The sequence below is a fragment of the Falco cherrug genome, chromosome 4 (genome assembly GCF_023634085.1).
Source record: "Falco cherrug isolate bFalChe1 chromosome 4, bFalChe1.pri, whole genome shotgun sequence".
Classification (NCBI taxonomy): Eukaryota; Metazoa; Chordata; class Aves; order Falconiformes; family Falconidae; genus Falco; species Falco cherrug.
The window spans coordinates 52,632,257-52,657,682 of record NC_073700.1 but is presented as its reverse complement, the minus strand read 5'-3'; the positions used below and the strand labels follow the sequence as shown (position 1 = coordinate 52,657,682).

General features: G+C 47.1%; 1 protein-coding gene across 4 annotated transcripts in view; it reads right to left on the bottom strand.

The window, feature by feature from the left end:
* Nucleotides 1-25,426, bottom strand: part of ALS2CL (ALS2 C-terminal like) — a 48,615-nt gene extending 23,189 nt beyond the window's left edge. The window contains exons 1-7 of one of the 4 annotated variants that reach the window (XM_027809792.2): nt 25,340-25,426; nt 5,222-5,330; nt 4,148-4,340; nt 2,280-2,345; nt 1,416-1,581; nt 838-966; nt 418-537 (exon numbers count right to left, since the gene is read on the bottom strand). In XM_027809792.2, coding sequence (XP_027665593.1) covers nt 418-537; nt 838-966; nt 1,416-1,581; nt 2,280-2,345; nt 4,148-4,340; nt 5,222-5,330; nt 25,340-25,342 — 786 coding nt within the window. In that variant the 5' untranslated portion in view covers nt 25,343-25,426. The other 3 variants (XM_014282473.3, XM_005442329.4, XM_027809791.2) reach the window with 3 other exon arrangements.

The following is a 25,426-nucleotide window of genomic DNA, read 5'->3' as shown; positions in this document are numbered from 1 at the left end:
CAAGAACACCTGCAACTTCTGCTCCCATGCCACTAGCAGAATCAACCACAAAAAATCATATTTAGCCCTATGCACGAGTGCTTACAGTATAATAACTTTGACCCAACAGGCTCCCTTTGAGTAAGCAAGGATGGAAATTGATAGATTCATATGCAGGCATGAGCCTGGGTAACTAGAAGGTGCCTGTGGTGGCTGGCTAGCACACATTTACTGGGGAAAAAGCTATGTGGATGCTCTTCTTTTCTTTCTTCATTTGGCCTTCTTTTATTCTCCGGTGCAAACCACAGGTGCATGGATCTGAGCCAAGCTTTTGCCAACAGCCACAGTCTGCTACATTTTCAGTTTCAAAGGAAACTGAATTTTACTGTCGTTTATCTGCGCTGCCCCTCCAGTCCCCCGGAAAGCCTACAGACATACCTGAATTAGCACAAGGACATCGTCAAAGAGCAAGATCCGGTCAGATCGATTCATGCTGGAAGAGACAGGAAGATTTTTGCTATCTTCCAGCAGCCTCCTCTCAGGGACACAGAGCATATCCTGCAGAGGGAACAACAGAGGTCAAGATGGAGGGTCAAGAGCATCAGGAAACATCAGGATTTGGGAGAGGGCACACCACTGAAGCCAACAGCTCCTGCAGAGACCATCTGACTCGTGGCACAAAATGACAGTGACAGCAGAACTGGACACAGCACTCTAAAGCACCCAGTGACCATAGGGTTTCTTCAAGGCTTCCACTTGCCCTTCTTGATCTGTGTTAGATTTCCTCCATGGGTAAGTAGAAGTGTAAGACCTCCAAAAGAGCTCCCCATCAAGCCACTTTCTACATCTGTGACTCACCGTGAATTTGTAGCCCAAGGATTTCCATAAGGACTTGGTAAAACAAGCTTCATCCAGGACTTGGCTGATGAAAGATTCCAGCTTCGCATATTCCTTGATGGCACTGGTAACCACGTCCTTTACAGAGCTCTGACAGAAGAAAACAGGGCTTGAGCTTTGGATGGCTGTGCAGGACATCTACTCTCTGGGCTACAGCTGCAGGAAAACCTCAGCAGCTCTGAATCTAAAGGGCTAAGAGAGCTAACCCCCCAACCCCCTTTGCAAGGGAAGCATCCCAAATCCAGCATCATCTCTGCCACCAGCAGAAGTAGGAAACCTTAGGCCAGTTACCTGACCCACTGCAGCTACTCTGTATGATGTGCAGCTCGTACTGCGCTGGAGTGGCCGATGGTCACTGCTTTGAGACCTTCAGGTGGGCTGTACCCCACTGGTGCTGGTTACCACCACTCCAGCTGTCCACTGGAAAACTTTCTCCTTCTAGCCTGCTTTGGATTCACTGATACCACCACAAAGCCCCACAAACCCTGCATAAGGTGTTAGCACAAAGCAGTCAAGTAACACCATATAAAGCTTCCTACCTCTTTGAGAACCTCATTCAGCTTGGTAAGGAGCAGTATATATTGCTCGATATGGTCTCGGATAGGTTTGTGAAGGACAGTGTATAAGGCCAGTGACATGGAGGTCTCGGAGGTGAAGTCTGTGAGGAATTGTTTCAGCACTGTCTTATGGTGCTTCCAGGCTTCACTGCAAAACAATTAATTAGGACAAAGGTTCATTAATTGGTTTTGCTGCAAATTGCTTTCCAAGCTTTATAAGCTACCACACTCACAGAGAAGGTATAGAAAGACTTGAAAGACCAGGAGATAACATAGCACAAATATATTTGCACGCAAACTAGGCAATGAGGCAAACACGAGCTCCATCCATCCCACCTCCAGCCCAGTGGTCTTTCCAAGCAGGGACCCCAGAATACGGCACGACATCCAGCATGGTTTGCGGCCCAGGAGGGTGACTCGGATAAAGCAGCTGTGACTCTGCTCACATCTAGTGCTCGTGTCCTCGTTTGCTGTTTCCACGCGACTCTGACTGCACATGGAACCAGCAGTGGAAATTTCCTGCCACATCATCCTTCCTCAGGTCCCACCCCCTATCTGAACCCCTGAATTTCAAGTTTACAGGCATCCTCTCCTACGAAAAGGGTTGTGCATGGCTAGAAAGAGATGGAGAGAGATCTGTAATGGAAACCTTTCACCAGCTGCTGCCGTGGTCTCAGAAGATGGCAGGAGCAGCCAGCACGACCAGTTCAGAGGAGAGGCAGCTGGAACCTAGATCACTGCAAGGTGCGGTGCTCAGTGCTGCTCACTCTGGTTTAGTTTCTTATGCCACACAACATCCCTGGGTTCCTATCAGCCCCTTCAATAAGCATCTTTCACCCCACTGACCTTTTGCTCTTTGTGGCGTGTTCAAAGCCGTGGACTACAACGTAGTTTGCAAAAGTGACAAAATACCTGTTGGCAAGAAAAAAAAACAAAAACCAAAAAAACAACAAACAACACAGGTGACCACAAGCTGAGTTAGAGATGCACATTCGCTATGAGGTTTAAGTGATAAAGGGAAGAAGCTAATTTGAAAACTCCATGTCGAGTCCACTTTTCCAAGGGGGCTGTAGCTACTGTACTTCTCCCCTGGCTCACTCCCCTTCTGTCCCCTTTCCCAGCTCCTTGGTTTAACTGCCATGTTGAGTTTTGCACTGGTATCACTATGGGAAGTTTAAATCATCCTGGCATTTAGCATAAGCAGAAACAACCTTGTGCAACCGTCCTGGAAAGCAAATCTACAGTGTCGGAGCTTAAGGTATCAGCATCGGAGGTATGAATTTCTGCTGGCTGAAGTGAAAGTATCAGGTCTGTATTACTGATGGTAAATTCAAGTCAAGGTTACACACCAATGTATCTCAGCTCACACTAGAGGGAGATCAAGGCGTATTTTGTCAGCAAATACCACTCTTCCTTCCAGTAGTGTTTTCCGATACCATGTATAAAGTCCAGGCTCACTACAATTTATTCCATCTTTCAGGGACATGTATTTACTGCTGATTTTCACGTCCCTGGACAGTGGCTTTGCTTCCTCCTACAGCACTCCAATAAGCCTGAGACACTGTACAGAGGACTGCACAGAGAGAGTCAGCACAAGTAGGTAGGAACCAGCATTTTTTTTTTTTTTTTTGCATGACACCAGCAAAAACAGGTTTTAATTTCATGAGGGGAAATTAGATCTTAAGATATATATCTCCTTTGTACCATCTGAAACCTCAGCACAAGTTTTCATCTTTTGTATGCCTTTTTAATGCAAACTGGTTTTAATTCACTGAACCAGTTCCCAAATGAACAGCACGCACTGCTCCAAACCCCGTTCACATACAGACAAAGTCTGTTGTGCACTGCTTTTTAAAATGATGCTGCCCAAGTAAAACCAAAACAAAGAGTAGTCCTTCCTTCCTCCCTCCACATGCATAAAAACCACCAAAACCAAGACTGGATGAAGAGCAATGTTGAGGAGACAGCCCATCTCCTATTCCTGTATGGGTGCCAAGCTGCGCAGGCGGCACCAGCCCATCTGGCAAAAGCTTGGCCACATTTATGACCAACGTAATAAATGAAGGATTGAATGCTGTCTGATCTTTATGTCATCTCAGATGCCCATGAACCATTTTTCATGCTAGGACATCAACACACAGGTTACACACGGTACAGTGCTTTAGGTAAACATTTTATTTTGCCTTGCAGACAGATGGGGAGCAGATGTAATTCATTATAGAAACAGCAATAGGGCAGTATGTTTTTCACCTCACACTACATCCATCACTTGCTATCATATCCCTTGCCAAAAGCACAAAAATGTGGCACAAACACATAACATGAACTGTGCCTAGTGACGACATCTCTCCTCATCCCTAGGAGTCCTTTAAACCTGCTTGTGCACACCTTTCTGTTACTGATGACAGCTCAAGCTTCACTCTCATGAATTACCCAGGCACAAACTCTACACCTGGCCTCTTTCCATTTTCAAGATGCATTAAAAAAACTATTTGCAAGAAAAAATCCTGCCTCTTACAAGCGTGCTTGCAGCTACAACAAAAGCTGCTTACCATGCTGCCTGCACAGAGGCTATATTCTGTAGCACTTCCCTGACCTAACCACTGAGGACTAGTGGGCAGGACTGAACAAATTAAACACCCAAATTAATTGCACCAACCTACCAGTTAATAAATTTAGTCCCTTACGCTGCTCCAAAATGCTTCTGTACTTACTGGATGTAGAGGTTCAGAAACAGGTCTCCTTTCCAGACAGTGTAAATGTCCTGGATGCAGAATGACTCGGAGGTGCTGCATTTTTGTTTCAGTCTCCGGTAATTTTCTTCTGTCAGGTCCCAGAGAGCTTGAAATCGATCATTCAAGAGCAGGAAGAGCTTAAAGTTCTCCTTTCCTTTCTGGTCACTAGGCTCTTTGAGGAAAAGGTGGGGGGAAAAGGCCATCAGAAAGCCTGGACTCCAAGAAATCTTGTAGTAAACATTGCCTGTCTATAACACCCAGCCCAATTTTTCAGTGTAAAGCACACATATTCTTACAGGAAAACTATGCCAGGGTGGAAGGAGATGATGGTTGTTTAGGATTGTGTCCCTGTGAGCAACTGCATGAGCTACGGCTTCATCCTTCCCATTCCCGCAGGACGTGGTCGGGTCAGCCTGCCAGGCTCAGCCCCAGCTCAGGCACAAGCATCAGCAGAAAATTTTCTGCCCCTGACCCGAAGGGTTGTCCCTGGTCTCCTTGGAGGCTAGACCAGAAAGGTGGTGACAGGAAAGGAAACCACCCCATGGGCCTAATCCAGTCACACAACTTTTAGCCAGACAGGCTTGTGAATATTTATGTGGATTTGTTGTTTCAGTGGAGCTGCTCTGATTTGCTGCCAGCTCAGAACCTGCACCCACAAGTTTTACTTTCAGAGATGGGCATGACCATCGGCTGTGAGCAGGGAGGCAGGACGGGCATGGTTTAAGGGTTGCGTATGTGTGAGATACATTTTGGATTTCCACACACCATGATGGAAATCAGCCTCGGAGCAGGAGTACAGGCCGATACTGGTTAGTACCTCGATTAACCTCTAAAAACAACAGGAACCACAGTCCTAGGCTTGAATGAAAGGCCACAGGCATCCTTAAGAGTTCACTATCTTAAACAAAACATCTCTACATTCCACTTAGTCCAGCAAACCAGCCTCCAGCAAGTCCTCAGAGCTCTGGAGTTTCAGTTATAAATCCCTTCATAGGTGTGCCAGTGACTCAAGGCTAGAACCACAGACAAAAAAAGTAGTCGTCTTTGACCTACCTGCCTGGAGCAGAGGCTTGAGGATGAGAGCATCTATCCGTGCCAGGCATGCTGAGAAGGTTTCCTCCACTTGGAGCAGAGATGCAGTTACTTCGGCCGTGCACATGTCCTGGACACAACACAGAAGGCACACATAAACTCCCTTGCAAGAGTATCCATCAGCCAAGGCTTCAGTGCTCATGCAAACAATCAGCCTGTCCTGCTCTTGACAGCACACATGGGTAGAATTGCTGTCCCCAAAAAGCATTTTAAAGTGTTAGAAGAGGAAATAGAAACCCAATAGCTCAACATGAGCAGGTGTCACAGAAGGCCACCAAGACTATAACCCATTTTCATGATGCCCCAAATTGAAGATCTTCTCAGGCTGGCCATGACACCTCTTCCACACCACTGGAACTTCTTGATAGGTGTTAATCCTGCTTAGTGCCAGATTTGTTCTCCCAGGAGAAAATCCCTGAAGGCAGCAAAGGATGAAGCAGAGCATCTCTTTCTGTATCTCTCACCAGTTTTCTGCCTGGGTGCCTCTCTCTGCAACTCTTGACATTAAAAGCTATGGTATGGAGCTGCAGAGCCAGGCCAGCCATGCCCGAATATCCAGCCCTCCAGAGGAACAGACGTCTGGCGTTAGTCCTTTCTAAGCAGGACACTACACTGCTGGTTATATGTCACAACTGCTGCGTCAACCAGGGAAGCTTGCCTAAAATGGAAGTGGGAAATACTTTAACAAAAAAAAAAAAAAAAAAAAAAAAAAGGCAAGGCAGCAAACCCATGTGAGCAAACTCCAGTAGCTTCCTCTGTCCCAGCCTCACCTCCCTAAAGAAACGTATCAGAGGAAACGGGTGCAGCCAGCTAACAGCATGTCATAAGAGACTGAGCTGGAAGAAGGCCAGGTGGTGAAGATACGATGGGCAGAGTCAGCCAATCTTACTAATGGAGATAAAAATACAAAACTAAGGTTCTTTTAACTTTGTGAAGCAAAACGGCAAACTCAAGGGACTGGATATGGTCTGTCCACGTGTATCCTTAGCCTGGCTGTAGGGCACGCTCAAAGCCTACGCTCATGATAGTAAGCAGACAAGGATGTGGCGTCATGCTGTGAAAATTTACATTGTTAAAGTGGTGGCAGAGGCGCTGGCATGGTTTTGATGTGTGCCAACTAGCGCCTCTCCCAGACAATCCTCGAATGTTATCCAGGGACCATTTGAAACAGGTAGCTTGCACATAGTCGTGCTATTTTGGGAGGTAAGGAGAAATTAGCTACGTATAGATTATACAATAGCCACTTGGCTATGAGGCTAGACCAAATTTATTTACTAATAGAGATAGCTAGAGTCTTTGTGTTGCTTCCAGGAAGAGCTGAACTGGGGCTATCTGTGGGTGGCATACTCTAACATCCTGAACTTCTACCCTGATTGCAACAAACAATAGGCGAGAGGCATTCTCCTTGTTGTTGAGGTGTCGGGAAGTTAACACGTAGAAGCCAAACCTTACTTTATACTTCATGGGAAGAAATACCTTGAGCATCTCAGCATGGACTCCAAAAAGGTCACCCAGGTGGGGTGACAGAGTTAGGTGGGAACACCTCATTTTTAAGCTTCACACATGGGTGGATTCCTTGCTAAGGACCACACTCTGCTTCAAAACTCACTTTCCAGGTCATCCTGGAGCCTGGGCTGGAACGGTGTCATAGAGCAAGGGACACTGCAGTTTGAATGGTTAGCTGGCCTGGTATTAAGTGGTTGTTCCGATCCAGACACAAGTGACTGCAGAGATGAATGAGAATGTTTTTTCCTTAGTAACCACCACCTCTTAAACGTCATTTGTCTGAGAAAATTGGAAGCATTAAAAAATTCATAATCTTGTTAGTTTGCCTTGTTTCGTATATCAAGGTCTGAATGACCATAAGGCTATGGGGTTTTTTGCAGGAACACTGGCAATTCATCCCAGAGGAAAGCTCTAGGCATGCGAACAGGTCAAAAAACTGGGATACAAATTCTTCCTGGCCCCTCCCAGTGAAGGCAACCGAGCCAAGAAAAAAGCAAAACAAAACAGCAGCCAGCCAGCTCTTACCCCAGAGCACCCAGAGGACGGGACAGATCTAAAAGTTTAATTTTTGCTACCACCTAATCCCCTGTCTTGTAGACACAAAGATAAAGTTGGTTCTCACAGCTCCTAGAGAGCACTCAAGCTTGTTAGAAATATCTAAGCATAAGTAGCTTGCTTAATCAGGGAGTGAGATCAGGCTGGATGTGTGAAAGCATTTCATTTTCAAATGTTTCAGCAGACCAGCAGGTAGTCAGTGGGGTTGTGCCAGGCTTGCTCAGTAACAGTCTGGTAGATTTAATTTATTTATATTTTTTAAGCCCGACTGTTTTGTCTGATTTGGGGGCTAAGAGGGAAGACAATTCCATCATTGTAGATGTCTCTGATATGAGAGGGTGTCTCCACCTGGTCCTTACTTAATTCTGCAAGAAAATGTTCTGTCCTTTGTAAAACAAAACCCATGGGTGGTAGACTCAGAAAGTCTTCCCCAAAGTCTTCTCTTATCAAAAAAAACAGAGAAGCAACCCATTCATTACATACAGATGGCTTAATTTAAACTAAATGACTCAAACCAAGGGTGCAGATACCTACAGCTTTGCTCCACAGGACCACAACAGTCCATGAGCAGAGGCAGGAGGCTGAGGAGCTTCCTCAGGGCTGAAAAGCACATGTGCAACACCACAGGAACATCACTGTCCCAGCCTAAGTGTTAGTTGGTTACTTCTGTAATGGTCAGCTGGAAGAAGAACCATGTATGTCCAAGGTGGACCTACTGATCTGGATGTAGCATCGCCCCTTCCAACCACCATCTGGTCCCACATGCTGCCTCCTGCCCATCTGCAATCCTGGTTTTTTGAGGGTCTATTACTCATGAAGACATGAGCTCAGACCTTATGGGCATGACCCAAAGCATTCCCGCAGTGCAGTACGTGGGTTGAGAAACCGTTGCAGTAGCAACACCGTACAGACACCCAAGCTAACTCTGCAAAAAACAGAAGTGTTTGGATACTCTTTTCCATTGTGACATGACCAAGACTTAACACAGTGTTTTGATTTGGGTTTGGTGTTGTTTGGTGGTTTTTTTTTTCTTTTTAGCAATGACATTCTCGCCCTTCCTGGGAAAATCTGTATTTTCTACTTCTAGCCTGAACATGACAGTCAGACATGGTTTGCCGAATGGGTGAGCATCACCAGTCTGATTTCAAAACAGCCCTTCTGGCACCACAAAAAGGCCCAAGTTGCCCCATCATATCACATCACATCACATCACAATCACATCAATCACATCACATCACATCACCCATTAAGGTAAACATGAGTTTCAGTCACCATTTCCAGGCTTTCCCCATCTGTTCTGCAAGAACAGCATTTGCACACTTATTCTAGCCCAGTCAGGCAAAGAAGGTTTGAAATCTGTCACCTACTGAACAAAATCAACACTGGCTCAGCCACAGAGGGCAAAGGAAACAAATCAGGACCATCCAAGGGCACACGGAGGTCATGTCATACATTCACATGTGTGAAAACTGAATGCAAACTGTAGTGCCGCTGGGTGACGGGACCATTGAGCAGAAACCCGGGGCTGTCACATGCTGTCTTCCCCTGTCTTGGACACAGCTTTCACATGACTTGGTGGTTTTGTAATTCTGTGTTTGCTCCATGAAGGGCAAGGCAGGCTTGAGCCTGTTCACAAGGTTGTAGTCTGCTCTTCGTGCATGGCTTTGCTGCTGTGGAGTCAAGACCTTTGAAGATGGTGCACTCCTGATGGCCAGAATTGAAGAGATGCAGCTCCAAGGAAGAGTCCACTAGCTGCACACAGCGGGACAGCATCTGGTTTTACATGCAAAATCAGAAAGTCCATGGCCTTTGAGGATGGCCACGTCCACTGGCAAAACAAAACAGCCACCAGCCTGCTTCATGCTCCCATGAGAACAAGATCTCCCTAGGAAAACATTTTCCAAAGTATGAGACACGTGTTTATTCTCCTTAAATGAAAGCCGTACAGTACAGGTCCGTAAGTACAGAAGGCACACATAACAGTATTCATGTAGAAACAGGAAAAAGACCTTGAGAAACAACTTCTGTAGGAGTCACCGGATCTCTGTGGCTCATCAAGTTCCTGGCCTGTCTGCTGAGCATGGCAATGAGGGCAGAAATAGGGTGACGCAGCAGCTATACCAAACTGGGTGGTTGCTGGGCATCCGATAGATGGGAGCAGCCTGGGTCCTCTAGAGGAACATTCATCCTAATAGGGTCTGTACAAAGCTGCTAAATGCACATTTCAGGAAGAAAATGCATGTCTGGAGGAGCTGCAACAGGTTGTTATACCCAGTTTCAGGAAATTGCTGGGAGTGTGGGTGGAACAGATAAGAAATCAAGCAAAGAAACATGTTGGTGGAACACTGAGCCTCATTGCCTGCCTTGCATAGAGCCCCATTCTACTTCGGAGTCTGTAGCTCTGAGCCAACTGTTCCACCAGAAGAACATCTGGGAAGCCCCATACATTTCACATGTGACACGAAGTTTCTCATGGAAACACATCTAGTCAATCTTACCAGCTCCTGTTCATTAAGGAACAAACTGGACATCTACAGAAGGACTACTCATTTTCCAGCTTCCTCTTGTGAATCCCCCTCTGTGCTGAAGCTAAGGTCATCAGTCAACAACAACACTTCTCAAATGGGAGAAACTTGTTATGAACCATGCCAGATTTAGGGCATTTTAATGCTAAACCAGGTGGGATGTAAATACCACAACCATGTCTGCTGTAACCCCTCCCCTGCTTAAACTCTTCTCTTTCCCTGCATCAGCCATCCTAAAGGGCACTGCAGCCCTTCCAATCTCACCCATCCTTGCAGTTCATAAGCTTTCTGCTACCGACTGCCTCAGTAATGGGGCCAGTCCATCATTTTGTCACATACAGTCCTCAAACAGGCCAGGCCTTGCCTTCCCTGCCCCGCCCTTTGAGATGCCATCAAGTTATTGCTGCCACGCAGCTGAAAAGGCACCTTCCTACTACAGCCCGTGTCAAGTGGGTACATTGTCTTCACAGAGGCAGGGATAAAGGTGCTTTAACTCAAGCTCTCGTACAGACGTAATAAAAGCATTCCAAAGTGAAGCCAAGAGGTACTACAGATACCTTCTTTGCCAGGGTAAACCTGAAACTTTTCTTCAGATACTGCTTTTCACTGTCGAGGTCACTTTCTCTCCTGCTGGTAATGGAGTTGCTCCTAACTACAGCATCTAAAATCATCTAAGAATACAATAAAGAGCGTGGGCACCTACACTTGGACTGGTAAATGCCCCTCTACTTTGCAGCAGGATGTAGCCTAAAACATTTTAAATTTAAAACTCTTTTCTTGCCAGGTTGTCTTCCAGATGCCCACTGCTCCTGCCTTGCACTGTGTCTTTCCCCAAGCAGTTTGTATAGTATAGCTCTATTTTTTATATTTAATATTTTTATATACATATTTATATTTATATTTATATAAAGTGTATATTTAAGTATTTTTATATATTTTTATATATTTCTATTTTTTATAGAGCTATTTGTATAGCTCTAAAGGATGCATGTTAAAGGCCAGAATAATATACAGCTCTGCACAAAACCTGCCAGTGGGGAGCTTCTCCCTTGGAAATTAGCAGATAAACTTATTAAAAGTTTACTGTTAGACAGTCAATGCAGGCCAGCAATTCGCAGCGTGTAACGTAACAGAAAAATCCTGTGACCTTAAACCAGAATGAACACAAACCTAACTATCAGTTTTCTCCCCTTAGTAAGCTCGACATCTGTATAATCATGATTAATATGATCAAAAATAGGTATTTGTGGGGTTTTTTTTTTTGGGGGGGTGGGGGGTGGGGGGATGGATTAGCATTAAAAGTTGGTCTTAAGCAGGGCAAGGGGAGAGGAAAGATTTGTTTGAGCTTGCACTACGGACCCTAGCTTTCACCAGATTACTTTTTAACCTGGGTCCGTTCCCCAGCATAGTTTAATGTACCATCACACACGTACCCATGAGCAGGGTGAGACCTCCTCACTCAATCCGTGGTGTCAGCTCAGAGTTTGCAGACTCAGGAGCTCCTTAAGGCCATGAGGACAATCTCTGGTGGCCAATGCTGAGATGTTTGTTCCTTTCTGTCCCAACCTTTTCTGCTTTTCTCTAGGGGCTACGTATCCTCATGCATCCTAATTGTGTTTCTAATTGACATCCCTCCTCACGTGTCACGGTCCAGCTGAGTCTGCATTCAGGCTGGCACAAAGACCATTCTGTCACGTGGAAAAACAATTCCAGACTTTGTTTAACCAGCACCAACACACTGGAGCAAATTCTCCTGTTCCGACTCTGCTCTTGCCAAGCCTCAGATGGTCATGACTCGGGATAAATTAGCGTTCAACTTACTGGAGCCACCTCATGAGCAGACAGAAACACACAATGTGTCAGTTGAGAGGTAATTAGGGATAAACAGGGTAGAAAGACAATGAAACCCCAAGTCGCAAGACAGCCCTTAGCAGCATAAAAAGGAAGATGAGAAGAATGGAGGTAGCAGTTACTCGGATTAGACTTTAACAAGGGGTACAGAGAGTGTGCCAGTGCCAGCCACGTGACGAAATTAGGCAGGGTCTGGTGCAACATTTTCTTTACCAGGAGAAATTGCTGTGCAGGACAGGAACAAAAGTAGGTAGGCACAATTTAAAAAACACAAGAAAATCAACAGACCCATCAAGTTTCCCACCCTAAACACAAGACCCTCAAGCTTTCCATCAGTCCGGGTTCACGCACAGACCAAGGCCACACAGCAAACACTTGGGGCACAGCACAGCCGCCCCTACCTCCAGCAGTGGGGCCAACTCAGGACAAGCAGCAGGACATTTAACCTCACTACATCTAATTAAGCCATGGAAGTCTCTGCCACAAGAGCCTGTCGTTGCTATGAGACTCCTATACATGTGTTCAAAGGCAGCTGGGTGAGTTCATGGAGGAAAAATGAATTAAAAGCTAATAAAAACAAAGGCATCAACTCTAGCTCAGGAACTCCCTGAGGAGGCAAGAAGCACATATGGAGGAAGTATTACTACAGCCCTTTTGTGCTGTTCTTCTTCAAGCACATTCTTCTGCATTATGGGAGCTGAGACAGCCTGCCTTGGTATTGCTGATTTTATGTGTCACTCATCAAATTGTTTGTCGGTCACCTGCCTGGCAGGACCTCCAGTAGTGAACGAAAACACAGTGCAAGGCTGTCAAAATGTAGACCACGTTAATACCTCAGCAACTTTAGAGTAGCAGTGTGTGGCCAGGAGCTTGTGAAGGGTCAAACAAGCATTCAGTACTCTTCAGAAAGCACTGAAGCTGCCTAATTGATTTTTCAGCCCTAGAAGAACTCCTCCCCCCGCCTCCCAGACTTTTGTCTTTCTCCACCTTTAACATGGAAAAACACAAAACTATTGTGGGGGGTGGGGTGGTTTTCTCTTTTTTTTTTTGTGAAAACAGGAAATGCAAAAGCTTTACACAAACCTTATCTGACCCAGATTTTTTTCTTTCCTTCCCAAACCCAAATTGGAAGCTCATGTCCTTTCCTTAGGAAGTTCACTCTTGAGCCCAATAAAAACAACCATAAACCTCTAGATGAATTCAAAAGGACAAGATCCACCTGCTCCCTCTGGGTATCTGAAGACTGAACTACCCACCCCAGACACCTTTTGTAACCAAAAAGAAGCACATGAGAGGCTCAATTTAATCTAGCCTTTACTTGTTGACAACTAAGGCTAGAGAAGATCACTCTCACCACAATTAAGGATAACATTCAGCCTTTGTAAACAGCAAGGCAAGTACAATAAGGCTGATGGGTGAGATGATGTTTACTTGCTATTTAATCCCCCATGGCCTTGTAGCTCCCCATTATCATTAGTGTTATCACTTACAAGGAGCTTATGCATGCAGAAACATAACTATTTTGACCCTGCAACTCATATATGCAACACAAAATGACTTGGGGTTACTGGATGAAAGTCCAAGTCAAAGCTGAAACAATGACAGGCAGCAAAGGAAAGGAGATTATGAGAAGAGGACTCAATAATTCTGCACTGGAGTGGAAATACAGGAAAGACAGATGATAACAGCTAGGGACAATTTTGTTGCGCAGCTCTGGTAGCACTTTTAGGAGCAGAAGCTCCTCTCCCTTGACCTCATACTCCTACCATGTCTACTCTGCTTTTCTGTTACAAATGGGATATCAGCATGGCCTCAAAAAGCAAGAAAAATGACAGAGTGATAGACATCTGGGCTTTAGAACACATGTTGCCATCTACATCAAAGTAGTTTTGAGACAAACCCTGAGTATCACAGTCTAACTGCAGCCTGGAAACCAACCCAGAGGCACAAACACAATCAGAGGAGTGTCCCTCAGGAGATGGGAGAGCTGGCAGCAGGACTGCTTCACAGATGAGGTGGAGTTCAACGTACAGTAACGTCATCTCCCCAAACCATCCTCTCCAGTCAACACCTCCAAAACTTGAGTAGGACCAGAGGGTATTTCACTTCCTTCGTGCTAAAAGACCGAAAATCGTCATGTGACGATCACCACTTTTGAGATGGCTACCTCCACTACATAGTCGCAAGGGAGGCTCTGGATCCATCCTCTACCTGTCCTGATTTTTGGCATCACCTCTTGCCTCTCCTCCCACCTCACCCAGAGGTTTGCTTATGCTAGAGGCAATGTCCAAAAGGTCATTACATGTCACTACAAAACTCCACTTACAAAACCTCCCAGATCTGCCCTACCAAGTGACCCATGCAAGGCCTAGGCACTTCACAGCATCCCAGATACCTGCCAGAAGCAGGGCAGGGCTGAGATCTGTACAAAGGAACAGGAATGGAGACAAGGAGAAGTAAAAAAAAAAAAAAAAAAGGGGGGGGGGCAGGGAACCCAAACAAACAAACCCAAACCTGCTTGGATTACTTTCATCCCTGCCCCAAGCCTTTCTCTCCTTTCTGTTTGGGTCCCTTAAACTCACTCATGTCCAGGAACATTAACAGCCCTGAATGAAGAGCTGCCAAATTTTTCCACCTTTCCATTCTAGTGCCCAAGGTCTTTACCAAGGGCTGAGTGTAGTCAGAAGCTTCTAGTGTTTCATCAAACCCTTCAGGTGCTCTTGGAGGACAAATTACAAGCCACTGAAGGCAGGACAGCCCTGCAAAGCATCACCAGTGCTTCCTAACCTCTGATCATCACTGCGAGACACCACAGTTCACTGAGGTGCTTTGAGTGCCAAAACCCAGTCTTTTGATGACCTGAAGAGCTGGTCAGAAGTTCTGTCAAAACTGTTTCACAAGAAAATTCCTGTTTGTTGAGCCCAAAGTACTTTGGATGTACCTTTTCAATTCAACAGGAATGTAAACAATACCAACCAGGTCATCCAGTGGTCCAGCCAGTCTGGCAGTAAGAATAAGAGCTGTTATTTAGAGAACAAACATAAGCTTGGCCACTTTCTGAGGTTTCATTCCTCTTGTATTCACCAACAACCAACTGTTGTGTTAGGGATCTCAGAAGATGTAACCCTACTCCTAGCATCTGCCTACGGACCTGTTGTCCCTGAATTTATCTTATCCCTCTGGAACTTGTTATTATTGTTTGCCTCCAACATGAATTACTAAATTGAAGGCTGGGCCTTGAAGCATAATTCTGCTTCGTTTCCTTGCAGATCCTCAGTAATCTTGTCTTGGAGCTTGTTGGGAATTCAAGTCATTTCAGCAGCAGCAATGAGACTACTAAGTCCATGGAGCAGCTGCAAGGTCTAGGAAGATGCTTCCATGCCATAGGAAACTTTCACAGAGAGACACAGCTTTAGTTCAGGTCCAAATTAAACTAAGCTTAAGTTTAAAAACAAGCCCTCCTGTGAACTGCAGCTCCTCCTCTTCTGGCTCTAAACACCTAGTTTGCTACTTTTAAAAAAATCTTAAGTGTGCTCCTGTTCCCCTATAACTGGGCCTTTGACCCAAGACTTTTCACTTAACACCTGAGACACCTGCAAGCTTTTGACGGCTTCCCTCCCTTGCAGAAACCCAGGTGAGCTTATCAGCCACTCTTGCCTCGGCTAATTAGTTGGGTATTGGTTTCTTTACTCCACCAGGCAAGCTGTGCAACCCCAGCATGAATGCATGGTTTCCAGCCTTACTTCATCAGGCTTGTATTGCCAGGTGAGGCTGCCTGCTTGCCTGGCACGGGTGGAAAATGCCTCCCTCAAAACAGGAGCAAGCTCCAAGACACACGGGATCAGGCAGCTGCCGGCAGGAGAGGGACCACACATGCACACGCTTCTCCAGCATCCCTTTTTAGAAAACACAAGGTCAGAGCAAGCAGAGGATTTCATGCCTCAAATCCAGGAATTAAATACCTTAAAGACAACGTACCTTCTTTATGCAAAGCCAACATGTTGATTAGATAAAGCACAGGGGTTCTCACACGTGCATTTTACCCACCAGGAAAATGCACTCCACACCTTTGGTCACTTGCACAGGTAAAAATTCTACCTGTTTTCTCCCAAGCGCTCCCAAACTTTACCCGGCTTCAGGACTTTTACTCAACTCAACGGATCTCAACGGTCCGTTCAGCCTGCTAAGGCTGATCTTACACCCCTCCTCTGGTACATGGCTAGCCATAAACCTGAGCCTCAGGATTAATGGGAAAACAACCAACCAAAGCACACCGGTCACAAAACCCCAAAGTAACCAGCGTGCAGAGGAACGTACCTTGCATGAGGCAGCCAATTAAAATTCCCCCGTGGTAAATGCTACGGCAGCAGCTCCTCTGAGCTTCCGAGTGAGTCCTGAAATACTCAGTGCTCCCAGAGCCGCCGCTCTCCCCTCCCACCTCTCCCTCCCACGCCTGGCCGCCTCGTTTGCTGAAACACAGATCTGGGCCTGTTCATTAGATGAGACACCCACAGAGCCCAGAGACACAGTTACGAAACCCATGCAAATAGGGTTTCTATAGCAATTGCTTGTTATTTGCCTTTTTTAAAAGGACAAGAAATGTTGCGATCTGTGCTCTTGCCGCTCATGCGTTGGGGAAGCTTAAAATACAGGAAACCGAACAGGAAAAGGACAGGGTGTGTTTTTCTTTGCACAGTGGCGTGTGTTTCTCAGCTCTAATCCCTTTTCACCTACAGCCCATTCCCACAGAGCTCTGCCAAATGAAGCTCCTTTGCTCTTTCTCCTTGTTCTGCCAGTCTCTCCCCTTGTGTGACTTCTGCACTTGCTTAGCCCACAGGCAGAAACCCTGGGAAATGGGACATTTCCTGCTATTCAGAGCCTGCTGCAGAGCCTGTGACAGCCTGCACGTGATGCATGCCAAGTCTGTCCTCTGCTGCACCTCAGCCAGCAGTAACTATTTCCCCTCCTTCAAAAAAACACACCAAAAAAAAACCCCAAAAAACACCCCAAAGTCCATCTATCAGGAGGACCCAGAGTCCTCCACAGCACACCTACTGGAGCTCCTAAAGCACAAAAGCATTTTCCGGTTGATCCCAAATTACAGCAAATCCCCGCAAGCGTTTTGTCAGAGCAGCAGCCACCACCATGCACTCACTGTCCCCCTCACAAGAAGCCGATACCCCACCTGACGGGAGCCCCAGCCCTCCTGTGGTGCTCCCAAGCGTGCTGCAGAGCACTAACAAAGCCCCACTCTTTCCCAGACGCTCCCACTCGGCAGCTTGCCTCTTCCACAGCTATACACTTTCAAGGACTTTTACAAACTACTGGAACTTACTGTGGGCTGAGGGATCAGGACAAGTCAGTTTCTATAGCAAGGATGCTCAGGGTGTAACAGGAGACAAGGGATGCCTCAATCACCTTTTGTTCGGAGAGGTTCACCTACTGTTGTTGACTTCCTTCCCATTTTCCTGGACTCCAGGCGTCTTTTCAGACAGGGCTGTACCCATAACTCACTGTCTACCTCAACACAGTGGTTTACACCACACCAGCAGGCAGAGCAGCAAGCCTCAGAGCAGCAATCCCCATACACTGCAGGGAACAATACTGGGGAAGGATGGAGCCGGGAAATGGAAGGGATGAGTGAGCAATGAGCTCACTGCCAGCCTCCTACCTGCTTTGCAAGTTGCAGAGAGAAAAGAGCTGGTGATCAGGACTTTGGCACAATTACAGACCTTTTTCTTCCAGTCTAAAATCTGGAATGAAATTGGATTTTCCATGCCCTGAGGAGGAAGTGCTCACCCACAAAGGTCTAGATGGCAGACAGGCACCTCAAGTCCTTTCAAAGTCTTGGCATAGGTGCTTGAGCCCAGAGGACTTTCCAGCCTCCAGACCCTATGCAGATGGAGATTGCTGTCTGGCAGACCTTATGGTAGTGCTACCCTCTGGAACGGGGAGAGGGTTTCAGAGATCCCAAAGCTGAACATCTCCCTGTTGAGTGCAGAGGTTTGGGGAACTCCAACTCCCCTGTGGCATTCACCAAAGACCCAGGAGCTGTGCTCCATGCTGGGGGAGATGGACACTGGACAGCCCACCTTACCTCTAAAGTCTTCTTGTTCAAACCACTGAGTGCATTTGGGTCTGGGCCTCAAGCTCAGCTTTGTAGCTTATTTCTGTACAGTTTTGGCCAAGTGGCTTGTTGTGCATGCCTTGGTTCGTGTTTTTCCCCCGTTGTTCTTTTTAACTCCAGTCTGGCAAAGCTGTGTTGAAACTGTGCTGACACAGAGGAATGTCACAGTTTGGCTTGGGACACCTCTTTTACTTTCATTTGTGTTTCCTCAGCAGAATTCTGCTTTCAGTCACTCGGCTAGTTTTCCTGAAATGCTCAGAATGTGCAGAAAGGCCATGTTTGGTCTGAGGTGTTCAGGCTGCTCCTCAGCCTTAACCCAAATGAATAGCAGCAGAAGCCCCAAGTCCTGAGGTCTGCACCTCTGCGACATCCCTCCTGTATGTGGACAAGGCATTATCTGTGCAAGCCAGTTCTCACTACACTCCCATTCATTTGCTGTTTCTCCTCTTCTCCCCAGCCCTAATCACACTTACTCCTTTGGATGCTTTGGACAGCAAACCAGACAGCTGGGATTTTGCTTTATCTTCCTCTGAACAGCTTCACATTCCTGCCCCCTTACACACTGTCCTCAACAGAGAAAAGACCTCCAGCTTCCAGACAGGAGATTTCCCACCCTCATCTAACCCCTCCCCATTGCACGGGCAACTCAGCTGATTGTGCAGCAGCTACCAGACTGCCACAGGTTACAGCATGAATACTCATTACTTGGTCTTGAAACACTGAGTGAAAAATGATGATTTGCTGCTACTTGAGCAACCACCTAGCCATACTAGAGGTAGGACCACTCTGACTCCTCTGCACCCATGGCGGGAACCTCCAACACACTGTGGACATCTTTACATCCAGCCTTTAAAACCAGATTCAGTCTGAGTTGGCTATGGAGGGTGAGACACAGCATGGTCCATCACCTATATAGTACAGACAGTATTTCTGAAGATAAAGACCGATTTAGGGTAAGTGTCGATAGTGCTCTGCTTTCCAGAACATTTCTGCAGTGGATGAGGACACAGATGTTTCAAGACCATCTAAGGCTGTGCATGAGACATGCATCTCATCCTGTAAATGTAATACTGCAGTTGCTTCCCCTTCCTGCTTTGATTCAGGGGGGAAAGGGTGAAAAGAACCCCGTACCCAAAGACATATTTTGCAAATAGATAAGCTTTAGTGCTGATCAACCTGAAGACAAAAAGTCGTGAAACCTGAGAGACTTCCAATTGTAAAAAAGAAACAACAACAAAAAAAGTCAGGGACACATTGACAGATGCAGCCTTTGTTTTTGTAAAAAAAGTCTACACCTGGAGTTTTGTCAGATCGTATTTTCTTCTACTAACAGTTTTTATTAATTAAACACAGCGGTTTTGTACAGAGAAGATTTCTAGATTTATAAATATTTCTGTCAGCTCTAGGTTGCTCTCCCATTATCTAACCAGATGGTTATTATTAAACAATTATTAATAAAAAAAATTATTAAATCATCGGTGGCTATCTGCAGCCACAGATCTTAAATATAGAGCACGCAATATCATTTCTAGCCAGGCTCTTAAGGGATGCTACCAGCACTCATTTGTCTACGGGCAGCAATATCAGGTGGTTCAAGCTTTATATTTTGCTCCCCTGCTTGACCTCAGTTTTAAAATCTTTGCTTCCCGTGCTTGCACGTGTCACTCTGGGGAACATGATTCAAAGCAAGGCTTAACACCATCACCAGAAACATCTACTATGGGGATCTGGGAAAGGCAGTTGCAGTGCAGTGGCACCAATGAGCATACTGTCTCCAAGACGTCTGTCCTTCAATAGATGGCACAGCAAGATGGGAATTCAACCACTTATGGCAAGCATTTACCCCTCTAGAAAATACCAAACTAGATTTGATCAAGAAAACTCTAAGAGAAGGAGCTCACCTTGCCTCTCCTGGTTAGGGTTTTTAGTCATCAGAACAGAGCCTTCTACAAATCTCACTCCAATATGTACCTTGTGAGAAAATGTTGCCTTTCATAGAATCATAGAATGGTTTGGGTTGGAAGGGATCTTTAAAGATCATCTAGTCCAACCCTCTCGCCATGGGCAGGGACATCTTTTCCTAGCCCAGATTGCTCAAAGACCTGTCCAACCTGGCCTTGAACACTGCCAGGGATGAAGAATCCACAACTTCTATGGGCAACCTGTTCTAGCATCTCACCACCCTCATAATGTCCTCCAAATACAGCTTCCCTGAAACAAGTGGCCATTTCCATCAAGAACGTTTTGTTTTAGTTTGGGTTTGGGTTTGTTAACCAAAGCCTATTTATAGTCCAGGTTCCTCTGCTGAAACTAGGTCCCAGACAAATTCTTGAGTTCTGGGACCAGTGATGCTGAGTCGGCTCTCTTGGCCCGCACATCTCTCTATCGCCAGGGCAATACCGCCCCATGTTTCGAGAACCAACCAGTCTGGAAATAGCTGCCTTATTACTCAGTTACAAGAATACCCTTGATGCTACTGGCTCCAGTACAGGGTTACTGAAGCATGCCCCAGAGCAGCAGCAAACAGCCTGCAGCCCCCCATTCCCACAGCATCGCCCAGCGAAACCCCAGCTCCTGCTTATCCCTAGGTAGAGGCTGTTTGAAGATGTGAGATTTTTTTTCCCCCCCAACAAATGATAGTTCCTCTCAGCACAAACCCCACTATCATATAGCTTTCTTTTCCTTCCAAAAAGCTATTTAAAAGAAAAAAAACACCAGCAACTTCATTTACCCTTTGAGACATCCCAAGAGTTTCAGCTGCACATCGGTGTCAGGTAAAAGAGGACTGAGCTGGGAGATGGAGGAGGCAATGCAAGTCCAAGATGGCACCAGGTCCATAATCCTAGCTAGCACCAACTTGATACTTCTGCTGCCTTATTACAGGAATGCCACGGGGCTGCCTGAGGCTTTGGCAAGGAATAGGGCAGTCGTAGCAGCTGGGATCTCACTGGATCTGTTATGGTTTAGCCAGCTAAGGGTCTGACACAGCACCCACCCCAGACAGGAGCAACAAGCTGAAGTTCTGAGATTCACTCACCCAGAGGAGTCACAGAGGTGGATGTCTGATCCAAGCACATACACCCTAACTCGTGTGCCTTGCAAGCCCAGAAGCATGGTATTTGTGCATGCCATTGGGAAACTATGCATGGAAACAGCAGCTAAGTGTGCAATTATTTGTATCTCATGCAAAAGAAGTTTCACAATCTTCTTGATAACCAGACTTGTCCCGGTTCTTTTCACTGAGGCAACACAAGCCTTTTCCCTAAAGACTAAGAGAGGCATGCAAGGCAGGAGCGATTAGAAAACAAAGAACAAGAAACTGGCATCAGCAATAGGCACAGACGTGTTCTCTATATCTGAGCTACCATTCAGCACTAAACCAGTACAGGAATCAAACGCATCTAGAAATTCTTCATACTCGTGTTAAGATGCACAGAAGAATTCAGGTAACAGGCACTGCAAGAAATGTGTCTGCATCTGTATTCCTGTCCCCGAGAGATGGAGGTGGCATTCAGACAAGACAAGGGACAGATCGCAGCATGGGACTGGCCAGGAACAGGACAGGTACAGAACAAGGAGAGAAGGCATGGAAAAGATATCGATACATGCTCAACACCTTTCCTCACCACACTGGTTTCCTTATGTAGGAAAGCCCCGTCCAAAGTTAAGAGATGGACTCTGCCCACAATCTTCGGTCTCAGCATCTCCTAGACAGGCTGCTCAAACCCAACCCAGGTGTCACAGCATTAAACCCACACAGGCTCTCAGCTGGAAGAGTCAAGAATTAATCCCTGGAAGATATCTTTATTGATGATCTGGATGAAGGGGTCACACCTCAGTGTGTGCAGGCACCACCGAGCTGGGGGGAGCACTGACCTGCTGGGGGGCAGGGGGCTCTGCAGGGGGTCTGGGCGGGCAGGCGGGCCGAGGGGCCGAGCCCAGCTGTGTGGGGGTCACCCCGGCCCTGTGCTGGACCCTGCCCAGGGGTCACACCAGCCCCAGGAGCTGCGGGCTGGGGGCAGGGGGCTGGGCACTGCCCGGCGGGGAAGGGGCTGGGGGGCAGCAGCTGGGCACGAGCCCCCCCATGCCCAGGTGGCCAAGGGGGCCAGCAGCGCCCTGGCTGGTGTCAGACACGGCGTGGCCAGCAGGGCCGGGGCAGTGCCCATCCCCCTGCGCTGGGCACTGGGGGGGCCGCCCCTCGGATGCTGGGCTCAGTTTGGGCCCCTCAGCACCAGCCAGACCCTGAGGGGCTGGAGCGTGTCCAGAGCCGGGCAGGGGGCTGGGGAAGGGGCTGGGGCACCAGCCTGGGAGGGGGGCTCAGGGGGGAGCTGGGGGTTCAGCCTGGAGAGAAGGGGGCTCAGGGGGGACCTTCTCGCTCCCTGCAGCTGCCTGACAGGGGGGTGCAGCGAGGGGGGGTTGGTCTCTGCTCCCAGGAACAAGTGACAGGACAAGAAATGGCCTCGCCTTGCCCCAGGGCAGGTTTAGATTGGGGGCTGGGGAACATCTTCCCTGAAAGGCTGGTCAGGCACTGGGTCAGGCTGCCCGGGGAGGTGGTGGGGTCACCGTCCATGTTGATGTTTAAAAGATGTGTAGATGTGGCACTTCAGGACATGGTTTAGTGATGGACTTGGCAATTCTGGGTTAATGGTTGGATGTGGTGATCTTAAAGGTCTAAATGATCTAAAAACTCCCAAACAATTCTATGACTTCATAGTGCACAGTCTAGAGATTTCAGCCTTAGTTGAGCAGGCAGATGACCTAAATACCATTTCCCCAGCTGTTCACATGACCTTTGGCAAGCCCACTCCATCTGTGCTCTCCCTTGTCAGACAGCAGCTGGTCCTGGTACTGTCTCTGGTGACATGTCCATGCAGCACCTGCTCTACAGCAGATACACATCTTAGCACCAGCACTGCCAGAGGTCCAGCAGCAGCAGGGACTTGCGACAGCTTGAAGTTGTGGAAGTTGTAGAAGTGCAATGTCATCCCAAGGCATTGGCAAGACCCTGGACAGACAGTAGCTGATGGCCTTTACCAGGCAGCACGTGGTTCTCTTAAGAGTAAGAAGGAGCTGGAAAGGGGCAAAACCAAACAGGACCACACTGGCTACAGGCATAAAGGACAAAACATTGGTCCTGATCCAAGGACCAAAAAGTACCCAAGAGTAACATGTCTCCTTGTGCCTGTTAGTCAAGCTGTACCAGTTCCTTAGCCTGTTGGACAAACTCCAGCTGTGATGAGGTGGTGCTGAAACTGTGCATCATGAGCTGCACCAACTGGTCCCATCCTACCCCTGTCCTGCACAGCACAGAAGATTAGGCTGCCAAGGCAGGAGAACTAGATGGTCATGGTGGGGGTGGTCACCATTTCAAGATGTGTTCCCCTCTGTGTGACCTATGGTGCTTGCTTCTGCCCTGAGGGCAGAGGGGCGAGTCAGGACACCCATCCATCTGGCCATAGCTGCCATACAAAGGCCAGGGTGCTACATTGTGCTCAGAACTTTGGGAAGCCCAGACGGTTTAGAGACAGACATTTTGGGAAGATACCAAGGACCTCTGCAATCACGCACCAAGCCCCACATCCTATCCAAAGACACAAGCTGACTTGGGACACCATACCACGTGGCATTACACGACCAATGTGCTTACTGCTTAGCAAAGCAATTCTAATTCTCACTCCACAGAACAAACCAGAGAGGAATACCAGTCCTTAGAGCAGCTACCTTCCACAGTGACAGTCAGCCAGTCCAAGAAAGCCACTGGGACTCTACTTGAGAATTACTTTTCTGTAACAACAAATGCAGAAACAAGGAAGCCTTTTCTAAATAAACCCATAATGCCCACTTAGAAGAATGAAACATGACTCATGATTCCAAACTATTTATTGCTCTGTGGTAGCTTGTCTAACCGGAGGAAAACTGCCTTTGGCAGTCAGTCCCAATTCCATAGGAGCTGCTGTACGTGCAGGAAGCCAGAAGCAGGAAAGCAAACAAAAGGAAATCCCCTTTCCTATGTTAGCACCTAGCTTCTGTCTTTCAGCTTAGAACAGCTTCTTCCTCTGTGCAAAGTTATCCAAAACCATGAGCCTTTCAGTGCTTAGTTGCACAGATAAATTTCCAGAAGACTGTAATAGTAAGAAAACCATCATATTGCTCTTTCACTGTAGCAGAATGATTACAACCCTTCCAGCTCTGAAAACAACATGGAAATTTGTCTGAGGTAGAGCAAAGAAGCAGTACCAGTGAGATAACCCACTAGGTAACTGTATCAATCTTTTGGGATGCAGAGTGACTTTTACCAGGGCTTTTCCAAATGTTCCATGTGTGGTGGCACAACCCCAGCTGCAATGCTGGAGCCTTCTTCCCACTCCTTGGCAAGCTATGTCAGATGCATCCAGCCAGCGGATCAAAGCACTCCGATGGCCAGAGGCATCTGGCACATGGAGATATGAAAGAGGAGCAAGGGTGCCAAGATATCTAGGTGAGAGACTCACTGGAGGATGGAGAGCAGAAATCAACTAGATTTTCTTTCTTAATGCATGAGACATTTCTTGTGGCTGATACCAGTCCCCCTCCATCACCCAGATGGGTTTTATAGGTACCTCCTAAGAAAGGCATGATTTTATTCGAGAGGGATGAGAAAAGCTCTCCTCAAACATAAGCAGTGTGGAAGAAGATTATGAGGGCCAGCTAGCACATGAACAACTCCTAAGAGCAAAGTAAGTCTTGGTCCAGTGTTCCCCCAAATCCCTCTTTCCCAAATCTCAAATCCCCCGCTGAGATAGCAGCATAGAACAGACAATCCATCAGCAACCCACCTTTGCTGTGAGAGCGATGACAAGTGACTATAGCACTGTCCCTAGAGGTAAATTAGGAGATGACCTTTCTGCAGCCACATGAGATTGGTGGCCCTTTCTTCACCTTTGAGCCACCTTCCACAGGGAAACACACTGGCCGTATCCAACCTCTCCCTTCAGCGGCTAAATGAGGACAGCAAGGTCCTGTCCCACTGGGCTGGAAGCCACCTGCAACCGCAAGGCATGTCGGCTTCATAATGAGTCCAACCGCCCGGAGACATGGTGCCCGAGAAACAAAGGCACCTTGTCCCATAGCATTGCGGTGAATTGCACCATTATATCCCGCTCCCGCGGCACACGCCCTGTTAGCACCGGGAGGGATTTTGTGAATATTTGCCTCAATGCAAGTAGGAAATTAGCAACATTCCTGTTTTATGGAGGCAGCGATGGCAGCACTTTGCTGAATACCCAGCCTCCCCAAACTGTCTTGCATCTTAAATGCAAGATTTAACCCTACAAAATACGCAAGCAATAAACTTTGGAGAGCGATACTGTCACACGCAGAACATCACCCATTTCCATAGCTGTAACCCCCTGCTCTGCATCATGGCGCAGAGCAAAATCTTTTGCAACAGGACCACAATCTCCCACAAGACCACTTCCACAGCTTAGTAGCATCTCCTGGCAGCCGAACGCCACCTAAGCAAAAAGTCCATCTTACCATGGGTTGAGCTGTCAGCCAGGATATGTCGCCATGTGAATGGAAAGAGGAGCCGGTGATGAAAGCTGCCTGCTCTAACTTTTCAGC